The sequence below is a fragment of the Sapajus apella genome, unplaced genomic scaffold (genome assembly GCF_009761245.1).
Source record: "Sapajus apella isolate SASKATOON/1434 unplaced genomic scaffold, GSC_monkey_1.0 scaffold89, whole genome shotgun sequence".
Lineage (NCBI taxonomy): Eukaryota > Metazoa > Chordata > Mammalia > Primates > Cebidae > Sapajus > Sapajus apella.
Genome location: NW_022437029.1, coordinates 4,117,305 through 4,128,930, shown reverse-complemented (window position 1 = coordinate 4,128,930; position 11,626 = coordinate 4,117,305). Strand labels below are relative to the sequence as shown.

Here is an 11,626-nt window from a genome sequence, read left to right as displayed (position 1 = left end):
AAAAAAAAAAAAAAAAAAAGATTCACTCTTTGTGCCATTAAGTTCTATGAATTTTGATGAAACCCTATCATCATCCCTCCACCATTATTGTATTATTCAGAATAGTTTCATTAGGTAAAAGTCCCGTGTGTTTTACCTATTCAACCTTCCACTCTCCCCTGAACCCCTGGCAACCACTGATCTTTTTAATGTCTCTATCGTTTTGCCTTTTCCAGAACATTATGTTCGTCCTTTTAGTGTTGCTAGAAAGAAATATCTGAGGCTGGGTAATTTATGAAGAAGTTTATTTGGCCCACAGATCTTCAGACTATACAAGAAGTATGGCACCAGCATCTACTTCTGCCTCAGCCTGCTTCCACTCATGGTGAAAGGCGAAAGGAACCGATGTGCAAAGATCACAGTGAGAGAGAGAGGGGAGGAAGGTACTTTTTTAACCAGGCTCTTTTTAACCACCAGCTGTCATGTAAACTAATAGAGTGAGTACTCATCCCATTGCGTGTACCCCTTTCCCTTCCAGGGAGGGTGTGTTAGTCTGATCTCATGTTGCTATGGAGAAGTACCTAAGACTAGGTAATTTATAAAGAAAAGAGGTTTAGGCCAGGCGTGGTGGCTCACGCCTGTAATCCTAGCACTCTGGGAGGCCAAGGCGGGTGGATCACCTGAGGTCGGGAGTTCAAGACCAGCCTGAACAACATGATGAAACCCCGTCTTTATTTAAAAAAAAAAAAAAAGGAGGTTTTATGGGCTCATGGTTCAGTTTTGCAGGCTGTACAGGAAGCATGATGCTGTCTTCTGCTTCTGGAGAGGCTTAGGAAACTTCTAATCATGGCAGAAGGCAAAGGGGGAGTGAGGTGCCTCACATGGTGGGAACAGGAGCAAGAGAGTGAAGGAGGAGGTGCTATGTACTTTTAAACAATTAGATCTTACAAGAATCACTCACTATCAATTGTGAGGACAGTACCAAAGGGGATAGTGCTAAACAATTCATGAGAAATCCACCCTCATGATACAATCACCTCCTCCCAGTCCTCACCTCCAGCACTGGGGATTACAATTAAACATCATGGGATCTGGGTGGAGACAGAGATCCAGATCGTATCAGAGGATTTTAATCTACCCATGAGGGATCCACTCCCATGACCCAGATTCCTCCTATCAGGCTCCACCTCCAACATTGGGGTCAAGTTTCATCATGAGGATGGGGGATAAATAGCCACATCCCCTTCCAGACTGGCTCATTTCACTTAGCATCCATGGTTTTTTTGTGTGTGGCTTGATAGCAAGTTTCCTTTTGTTGCTGAAAAACATACCGTTGTATTGTATTGATATACCACAGCTTGTTTATACATTCATCTATTGATGAGCATTTTGGTTGTTTCCAGTTTCGAGTGATAATGAATAAAGATGCTTAAACATTTGTGTGCAGGTTTTGTGTGAACATAAGTTTGCAAGTCAGTTGGGTAAATACCTAGGAGCCTGATTGCTGGATCATATGGTAAGACTATTAAGAGTGTTGTCTGTTTAAGTTTATTGTGATTACTGTTTTAGATTTCCTTCTACAATCTTATTTTGGACTTTCTAAGACCTGCTTTTCTATTTCTTTTTATTCTTCCATCTGGCCTTCTTTTGAATTAAGTGAGGTTTTTTCTCCCATTACTTTAAAAGTTATACTCTGAAATTTTTTTATTTTACTGTTACCTTGACTAAAATATTTTTGAAATGTATAAGTTTGCCAACCTCTTGAATACTCTGTAAAGGTCTAAGAATGCTTGAACTCCAATTAATCCCCCTTCAGCTTGTGTGCTCTTTTGTCCTGTTTTTTAGTTGTATCTTGTTTTTATGTCCCGAACAAGACATTCTTTGCATTACTATGTGAAGTCAATGTTCATTCAGATTTTCACTCCCCTTTTTTGGCCACCATGCTTTCTTGAACCTTAGACCTTTCATCAGTTCATCCTCCTGCACAAAGCAAATTTTTTTCTTTTTTTTTTGAGATGAAGTTTCACTTTTGTTGCCCAGGCTGCAGTGCAATGGCATGGTCTCAACTCACTGCAACCTCTGCCTCCTGGGTTCAAGCGACTCTTCTGCTTCAGCCTCCCAGCCTCCCAAGTAGATAGGATCAATGTTCCTGCCACCACGCCAGCTAATTTTTGTAGTTTTAGTAGAGACAGCGTTTCACCATGTTGGCCAGGCTGGCCTTGAACTCCAGACCTCAGGTGATCCATCCACCTCAGCCTCCCAAAGTGCTGGGATTACAGGTGTGAGCCACCACACCTAGCTGCAAATTCCTTAACTTTCCTTTAGTGAGTGTCCACTGGTGACAAACATATCCATTCTGTGTCTGAAATGTCTAGTTCCTCTAATTCATTCTAGTTCCTTCCTACAATACAGCTTCACTGGTTAAACAACTTTTGGTGAAGAGTTGCTTTTTCCCTTAAGCTGTCTTCTGGCTTTCCTTGCTGCTGTTGGGAAGTAGGTAAGCCTCATCATTACTATCTCACAGGCCGTTTGACTTTTGCCACTGCCTTTACAAATTTCCCTGATATCCTGCAGCTTCAATATATTTGGAGGTATGGGTTTATTTTATTTAACTCACTTGGGATTTGTATAAATTTCCAGATCTGCGAATCAATGTCTTTCATCAATTCTGGAAAATGTCTTTATCTTTTTAAGTACTTTCTACTTCTAGTTCTCTCCCAAATTTCTATGAGACGTGCTAGACCACCTTAGTCTTCCACATCTTTTTTTCCCGCTTAAGAAAATTATCAGGACCGCATCTTTTTTTTTTTTTTTAATTGAAATGGAGTCTCGTTCTGTCTCCCAAGCTGTAGTACAGTGGTTCGATCTCAGCTCACTGAAACCTCTGCCTCCCGGGTTCAAGCAATTCTCCTGCCTCAGCCTGCAGAGTAGTTGGGACAACAGGTGTGCACCACCACACCTGGCTAATTTTTGTATTTTTAGTAGAGATGGGCTTTTGCCATGTTGGCCAGGCTGGCCTCAAACTCCTGACCTCAAGTGATCTGCCTGCCTCAGCCTCTCAAAGTGTTGGGATTATAGGTGTGAGCCACCGCGGCCAGCCAGGATCACATATTTTAATGTAACATTTGTATTCCCACACATTTGTCCCTGTGCTTCAGGGGAATTGGCTCTGCTTTCCAGTTCATTAATTCACTCTCCTGTTCGTTATTTTTTTTAGGAATTCGTGTTTATATAAGGTACTCTGGGTTTTTTTGCACTTTTATATAACATGAAAAACATTTTCCATTAAGTTACCTGTTTTCTTCTCTAACACATATTTTATATCTAAAAATTCTTCTCTCCTGTCTTTGCAGGTCCGGCTGTGCTATTTTCTGCTGGCTTTCCTTCAGGACGCCTTCTCTGTGGCATCCTGTGATTTGTGGGTTTGTGATATTTTTACTAGAAGCTCATGTTCCTTGGAGCTTTATCTGTGGAGGGCATTTGAGGTGAAATCAAAGGTGTGCCCTAGCATAGATATGAAGTTGCTCTGGCTGTGAGCCAAGAGGTACCACCAGCTTAGGGTGTTTTTTTGTTTGTTTGTTTGTTTGTTTTTTGAGACAGAGTTTCATTCTTGTTGCTCGGGCTGGAGTACAGTGGCGAGATCTCAGTTCATTGCAACCTCTGCCTTCCAGGTTCAAGCAATTCCTCTGCCTCAACCTCCCAAGTAGCTGGGATTACAGGCACCTGCCACCACGCCTGGCTAATTTTGTGTTTTTACTAGAGACAGAGTTTTACCATGTTGGCCAGGCTGGTCTGAAACTCCTGACCTCAGATGATCCACCCACTTTGGTTTCTCAAAGTGCTGGAATTAGAGGCATGAGCCACCGCACCCAGCCTAGGGCCTCTTTGAGAACCTGGTTTGAGAGGTTTTTAGACCTCGTGTAGCATGAGAATTCGAACTACAAACCTACATGAGGGAAGGCTTATAGTTGGCACCTCAGGAACCACTGTGTTCTCTTCCAGCTAATGTCAGTTTCCCCTAACACTGAATGCAGTCTTTTGGGATTCCAGCTGTTTCCAGAGAGACCTCCTATTCAGAACTCCCAACTCAGGCAGGCACTCTCCAGGCTAATCCCCTGTCACCTGGGCCCCACAAGTCCATCCTAATAGACGCTCAGCACCACTAAGATTTGGTTTGTGTCCCTAGGGAGAAAAGCTGAATGCCCCCTTATCTTTCTGGAGTTCTGCTTTCACTTTGTTTTTGGTCTCTCAGAGTGTTTACTATCTCAGTGAGACAGTTAAGAACATACAATTTAAAATAAGTTTTATCCAACAGCTTGAGTTGTCATCAGGTGGGTTGTTCAGAGTTCTTCACATATTGGACATGGAAGTCCAAAAGCCTGGCTCATGAAATTACTGAAAGGCAATGGTGACAGCTAGAAGCAGGGAATACAGAGTATTCTCATGTTATGTCAAGTAATCCAACACTGGGCAGTAGAAAGCTAGAATGGATGTTTGGTTTGCAGTTTTCTTTGACAGGCGGTTTTTATCAGGAAATGCATTAGCTGCTACTAACAGAGACCAAGATGCAAATTATTTCTTTCCTAATAACAGAATTCCAGAGAGGACAGTCAAGGGCAAGGATATGGTGGCTCCACAACATCTTTGGGAATATTGTCCTTACTGCTTTGCCTCTACAGATACCTCATGGCCCAAGTAGGCTGCAGTCGCCTCCACACTTTGTCAGAAAGTAGAAGCAAGGGGGTTAAGCCCACAAAGGGCAAATGACAGCTGTCTGTCCCTCATAGCAGCTTGCCCAGAGCTGAACTCCCAGCCAACCACCCACAGCTCAAGAGAGGACGGGATTTACTCTTTCAACTGGTCCCATTGCCGCTGGAGTAGGAGGGGAGAGTCCTGGATACTGGTGGGTGACCAGCAGTCTCTGCCTCAGGGCCCTGATGCTGTTACTACCTAAAGGCTCCATGTCCAGGGAGAAGCAGAAATCAAGATGGATGATTACTGGAGCAAAGAATGGGGGAAAGAATGTGGTCAAAAGCAGAGGGGGAGGGAGGGGACTTGGAGAGAGGCACGTCTTCACTTGAGACTGAGAGCCACCTGTCTCCAAGGTTCTATCTGTGTGAGCAATAGCTGGTTTCTGTAAGCAGGACAAAAGTACTTTTTTTTCTTTTGGGGATGAAGTTTGGCTCTTGTTGCCCAGGCTGGAGTGCAATGGTGCAATCCTGGCTCACTGCAGCTTCCGCCTCCCGGGTTCAAGCTGTTCTCCTGCCTGAGCTTCCCAAGTAGCAGGGATTATAGCACAGCACCACAGCTGGCTAATTTTTGTATTTAGTAGAGATTGTATTTCACCATGTTGGTCAGGCTGGTCTGGAACTCCTGCCCTCAGGTGATCCACCCGCCTCGGACTCCCAAAGTGCCCGGATTACAGGCGTGAGCCACTGTACCCAGCCCCTTTCACGGGAGCATGTGTCTCAAGCAGAAGCTGCAGTCACAACACTTGTTGCCTGCTATACCTGAAAAGTAGTTGGTCAAGATTTGGGATTACATAAGAAGGTTAAGGCAGGACACAATGGCTCACGCCTGTAATTCCAGCATTTTGGGAGGCCCAGGCAGGTGGATCACTTGAGGTCAGGAGTTTGAGATCATCCTGGCCAACATGGTGAAACCCCATCTCTACTAATAATACAAAAATAAGACAGTGTGGTGGCAGGTACCTGTAATCCAAGCTACTTGGGAGGCTAAGGCAGGAGAATCACTTAAACTCAGGAGGCAGAAGTTGCAGTAAGCCGAGATCACTGCACTCCAGCCTGGGCAACAGAGCAAGACTCCGTCTCAAAAAAAAAAAAAAAGAAAAAAGAAAAAAAAAAGTTTGAGATTAAAGCTGGAGATAGTAAATGCCAAAAAATAAAAATTAAAAATTTTGGCCCTCCTTGACGACAGAGGGACACCCTTCTAAATTGCCTTCCATCTCTCTCATAGGTGCCTTTCATAGCCAGCACGACCTTTTTCGGTTTTTTTTTTAGACAGAGTCTCACTCTTGTCACCTGGGCTGAAGTGTGCAGTGGTGTGCTTGGCTCACTGCAAACTCCACCTCCTGGGTTCAAATGATTCTCCTGCCTCAGCCTCCCAAGTAGCTGAGATTACAGGCGCTGCACCACTATGCCCAGCTAAGTTTTTGTATTTTTAATAGAGATAGGATTTCACCATGTTGGCCAGGCTGGTCTTGAACTCCTATCCTCAGGTGATCGCCCCACCTTGGCCCCCCAAAGTACTGGGATCACAGGTGTGAGCCACCAAGTCCAGGCCACTGCAACTTTCCGAACTCCTTCTGAACCATCCGGGAGCGGCTCTGCAGCAGGTCTCTGCAGAAGCAGTGACTGCCCCTTCAGAGTGTGAGAAGGTGAAGTTAGGTGTGCAATGCAGAAAGCTTATGTAATCTCTCCACATCCTTTCTCTCCTCCACAAAAGAAGGAAGTATTTGATTATATAATCTTATCAATTTCACTATTCCCAATCATTTACTATCCCAATTTTCTGGAACACTTTCCACCAACCACTTCGGAACTCCTAGGGTGGGTGAGGTGGCTCACAACTGTAAGCCCAGCACTTGGGGGGCCGAGGTCGGTGGATTGCTTGACCCTAGGAGTTCAAGATCAGCTGGCCAACGTGACAAAACTCTGTCTCCACATAAAATACAAAAAATAGCCTGGTGAGGTGGTGCTCCCCCGTAGTCCCAGCTACTCAGGAGGATGAGGAAGGAGAATTGCTTGAGCCCAGGAAGTTGAGGCAGCAATGAACTGAGATCGTGCCACTGCACTCCAGCCTGGGCAACCGGAGTGAGATCCTGTAAGGTGGGGGGGCTACCTAGCACCTTCCCCACAGCCCTTTCCTGCAAGCACAGAAGACAGCTTCCAGGTGTCCTTGTGTACCGCCTGGTCACTGCTGCCTTCCTGCTGTGGAACTGGGGGAGCTCAAAGCTTAAGCACTAAGTCCTATCACCTCTGCCACAACACTGATGTGCCGAAGGAATTAGAAAGAAGATCATAGTATTCCAGGGAAGTCTCCGAGAATTAATCAACCTGGAGAAACTTGCAGGTCAGGTTCCAAACCACTGAATCAAGTTGTCAGACAGCCCAATAGCTGCCTGGGTCCCAGGTGCCGTGAGGGCCAGACAGGGCTCATTTGCTAATGCCACAGGCACCTGAGCTTTTTCTGTACTTGCCTGGTGTGCAAGCAAAATTATGAGGCGCAGTTTTCACACTTCCATCGAAGTGGCACAGCAAATATTTAGAATTAGATCCTGTGTGGACTTCACAATGGACTCAAGCCGTTCTCCGTCACTGTGGACGCTGCCCCCTGTTCAAGTACCCCCTTTTTTCCTTTGTAAATGTGCATATTAAGCTTTCAGAAAAATACAACATTGAACTTTCCACCTTTGTTCTTCCCCCAAGATTTCATTATAATGTCAGCTACTAAGAGAAAAATCTAAGAAGGTAGCTCTCCTACAAACCCCACGGAACCAGCATCCAAGTAAGAGGAGTGACCAAATTTGTTCCACCTTGCAATTAAAATTCCATAAAACACTTTCGAGGTAAACCTCTAGGGAACGTTTTTATTGGCAGCGCTGGCTCTTGTGTATGTGGGCTGGGTGAAAGTGGCTCACACCTGTAATCCCAACATTTTAGGAGGCAGAGCAGGGAGGATCACTTGAGCCGAGGAGCTCAAGACCAGCCTGGACAACACAGGGAGACCCCAACTCTACATTAAAACAAAAAATGACTTGAGGGGGAACCCAAATAGCTCAGACACTTCTGACAGATAAAATGGGTCAGAGTTGCTTGCCATTCTTTGAATTAGAGCAAAAGTAAATTTCACAATATAATCTAAAAGACCTCTTTGCTGATGCCCAAGATTTAAGACAGGTGTGGCGCCTCATGCCCTGTAATCACAGCATTATGGGGGATCACTTGAGGTCGGGAGCTCGAAACCAGACCAGCCAACATGGTGAAAACCTGTATCTACTAAAAGTACAAAAATTAGCTGGGCGTGGTGGCACATGACTGTAATCCCAGCTACTCAGGAGCGTGAGACAGGAGAATTGCTTGAACCCGGGAGGTGGAGGTTGCAGTGGGCCAAGATCAAGACACTGCACACCATACAAAATTCCATCAAACAGGCCAGACATGTAGGCTCACGCCTGAATCCAAGCACTTTGGAGGCCAAGGCGGGCGGATTACCTGAGGTCGGGAATTCAAGACCAGCCTGACCAACATGGAGAAACCCCATCTTTGAAAAAAAAAAAAAAAAAAAAAACAACTCCATCAAACAAACAAAGAGCGAAAATCCTAAAGAAAAAAAAAATACAACTCAAACCAGCACTAAGTACTACATCATTCAACACAGCTATCAGAAAGTATCTCCTCTAATTGTTTAGTATCAATGTTCATTTATTTAAAAATGAGAAATGCTAACAGGATCTGGTACACAAAACATCTTGATTTCTTTTACATCATATGAGTAACGTGCCAACAGCCTAACAATATGTGAGGGGGACACGTGCATCTCACACATGCACATGATCACACTTATGAAACACAAAATGACTTTGAGATAGTTTATATATTTCCAGAAAATGACATACTGTCCTTTTATAGTAATGAGAATTAGTTAACAGGCCAGGCAAGGTAACTCACTCCTGTAATCCCAACACTTTGGGAAGCTGAGGCAAGTGGATCAGGAGTCTGAGATCAGGAATTCGAGACCAGTCCAGCCAATATGGTGAAACCCCGCCTCTACTAAAAGTACAAAAATTAGCTGGGTGTGATTGTGATGGTGCTCGCCTGAAATCCCAGCTACTTGGGAGGCTGAGGCAGGAGAATCACTTGAATCCGGAAGATGGAGGTTGCAGTGAGCTGAGATCGTGCCACTGCACTCCAGCCTGGACAACAGAGCAAAACTCCATCCCCGCTAAAAAATTAGTTAACAGTCTGAGATAAACTATTTTAGAGAAAACACATTTAACCAAATACGCCAGTAAATGGAAACCTTTCAGCTATTTCGATGAGAATGTTTGTTTCACAAAAACTTTCCGCTTTTCTGAACAGGATAAATACTAAGATTCTTTTGTCCTAGAGACCATTGCTATAGAGTTGATAATCTCATTGCTCTTTATGAAATAAAACAATGTGTCTAGAAGGCTTAGTTTGCCATTTTCCAACGTGTAATCTATTCCCATTTATTTAAAACTAAGTCTTTCTTTTTATAGTCATGTCAATAAATAGTGATGAGGTTTTATGGCTTACTTAAAATATAAATGAGAAAAACAGACATTTACCATACAAAGAGCTGGTTTTAATTATTTTTTTTAGAGGAAATACTATAATTTAAAAAGTTGTAAAATATTTAACAGAATTTCCAGCAATGATTATTTCCAAAATGTAAAGATTTAAAACATAATTGATACAAAACTAAAAATCAGAAGGATTCATTCTTGCTTTTTCCTTTTTTAAAAAATTCAGACAATTTGTCACAGAAAGTTCGGCACGTGATAGCAGCTGCAGCCTCAGTCCCCGTCGGAATCGCTGTCCCTCCACGTGGGGACAGAGCGCCGCACTGAGGACAGCAACACGTCTTCAATCTGCCTCTTAGGGTTTTCCTCCAAGTCCGTCTTAATTGCTCCAGATTCAGACAGTTTCCACTCCAACTCTACATGATTAAGAATAAGCAAGTTACCTAAGGCGCTGTGCTGCAAAGGTTCCCTCACCCTAAGTCCATCAGGCTAGTTTTTCCTAAGTGGAAAATACGGTCATCAAAATTTGGCCTGGCACAATGGCTCACTCTTGTCATCTCAACACTTTTTGGGAGGCTGAGGCAGGAGGATCGCTTGAGGCCAGCCGTTGAAGACCACCCTGGGCAACATAGTGAGACCCTCATCTCAAAAAATTTTCAAAAATCAACCGACTAGGCCAAGTGGCTTGGCTCATGCCCCCTAATCCCAGCACTTTGGGAAGCCAAGGCGGGTGGATTGCTTAAGCCCAGAAGTTCTAAGACCAGCCTGGGCAACAGGGTGAAAACTTAGCCAGGCATGGTGCATGTGACTGTGGCCCCAGCTACTCAGGAGGCTGAGGAGGGAGGATCACCTGAGCCTGGGAGGCAGAGGTTGCAGAGCTGAGATCACACCACTGCACTCCAGCCTGGGACACAGTGAGGCTGTCTCAAAAATAAAAATAAATTAAATATAAAAATTGGCTGGGTACTGTGGTGGTACGTGCCTGCAGAGCTATGTAGCAGGCTGAGTGGCAGGATCGCTTGAGCCCAGGACTTCAAGGCTGCAGTGAGCTATGATTATGCCACTGTACTCCAGCCTACTTGACAGAAAAAGACCCTGTCTCAAAAATACAAAGAATAAACCTATTCTCTGATGACTACAATCTCCCAGTTTGGACAACTTCCCAGGAAGGAAATCAGCATGAAAAATTTGAAGGAAGTAATTTCTACAGGCCTGCTGGCAATCTAATCATTAAATCTGATTTGAATAAACTATTCGGCCTCATGTCCAGCATCTCACTCTACTCGGGTTAAAGAATAAATGTATGGCGATACCCTAGAACTTACACATTTGTTCCAACTAATAAAAAAAAGTAAAATGCCAGATAACAAAGAACCACTAACTGAAGACTCAGCTCCAATACTTCACTCCTGTAGTCAGCGAAACTCCCACGGTCTGAGACAAGCGGAGCAAAATCAAGTGATACATTTGCCCACTGCAGAGATGAACCCAGGCAGAGCCAAAGGACTACCCGAGAGATTCTACAACAAATGGCTTCGCTTAAAAGAAGATCAAGGCAGAGATCTTCTGCTAATTGGACGCATTGATTAAAATCCAAAAACCAATTTTACTTAAGTCTTTTTATTTTCATCTACTTGTTTGGGAAACAGGGCCTCACTCTGTCACCCAGGCTGGAGTGCTGTGGCATAATCATAGCTCACTGTGACCTTAAACTCCTAGGTTCAAATGATCCTCCCTCCCGCCCCAGTCTTCCTAGCAGCTGAAGCTGCAGGCGTCCGCACCACACCTAGAGATGGTATCTCAATATGTCGCCCAGGCTGATCTCAAACTCCTGGCCTCATGCAAGCCTCCAGCCCTAGCCTCCTAACGTGCTAGGATTACAGGCTTCGGCCGTTGTGCTCAGCCTGATTTTACTTGTCTTGTTCTAGTGTTCCATGAAACACAGAATACAATGGTGGTTATTAGGGGCTGAGGGTGGAAATGGGGGATGACGGTCAAGGGTACAAACTTTCAGTTATAAGATGGGTAAGTTCTGAAGACCTCATGTACAGCGTGGTAACTACAGTGAATAATAATATATTGTATACCTGAAGTCTGCTAGGAAATAGTGCAAGGATTCTCACCACAGTAAGGCTACGTGAAATGATGGATGGTTAATTAGACTGTGGCAATCATTTCACACCGTGCCTCTATTAAATATCCATGTTGTGTATCTTAAATATATGAAATTGTTTTGGTCCATCATACCTCAGTCACGCTAGAGAAAAAACGTGCTCCACGAAGATGAGTAACACCGGTACTTTCAGCTCTAGCTGCTTTGTGGTGAACGTTATGCAAATTCAACTCACTTCTTAAAAAAAA

The 11,626-nt window shown here is 44.2% G+C and overlaps 1 protein-coding gene and 1 pseudogene across 1 annotated transcript in view; both read right to left on the bottom strand.

The window, feature by feature from the left end:
- Positions 1–8,483: 8,483 nt before the first annotated feature.
- LOC116534848 lies at positions 8,484–8,580 on the bottom strand (annotated as a pseudogene).
- Positions 8,581–9,305: 725 nt separating this feature from the next.
- PDCL3 (phosducin like 3) overlaps positions 9,306–11,626 on the bottom strand; it is a 10,931-nt gene continuing 8,610 nt past the window's right edge. Inside the window, exon 6 of the mRNA XM_032255466.1 lies at positions 9,306–9,681. Coding sequence (XP_032111357.1) covers positions 9,539–9,681 — 143 coding nt within the window. The 3' untranslated portion in view covers positions 9,306–9,538. The remainder of the gene's footprint in view (positions 9,682–11,626) is intronic.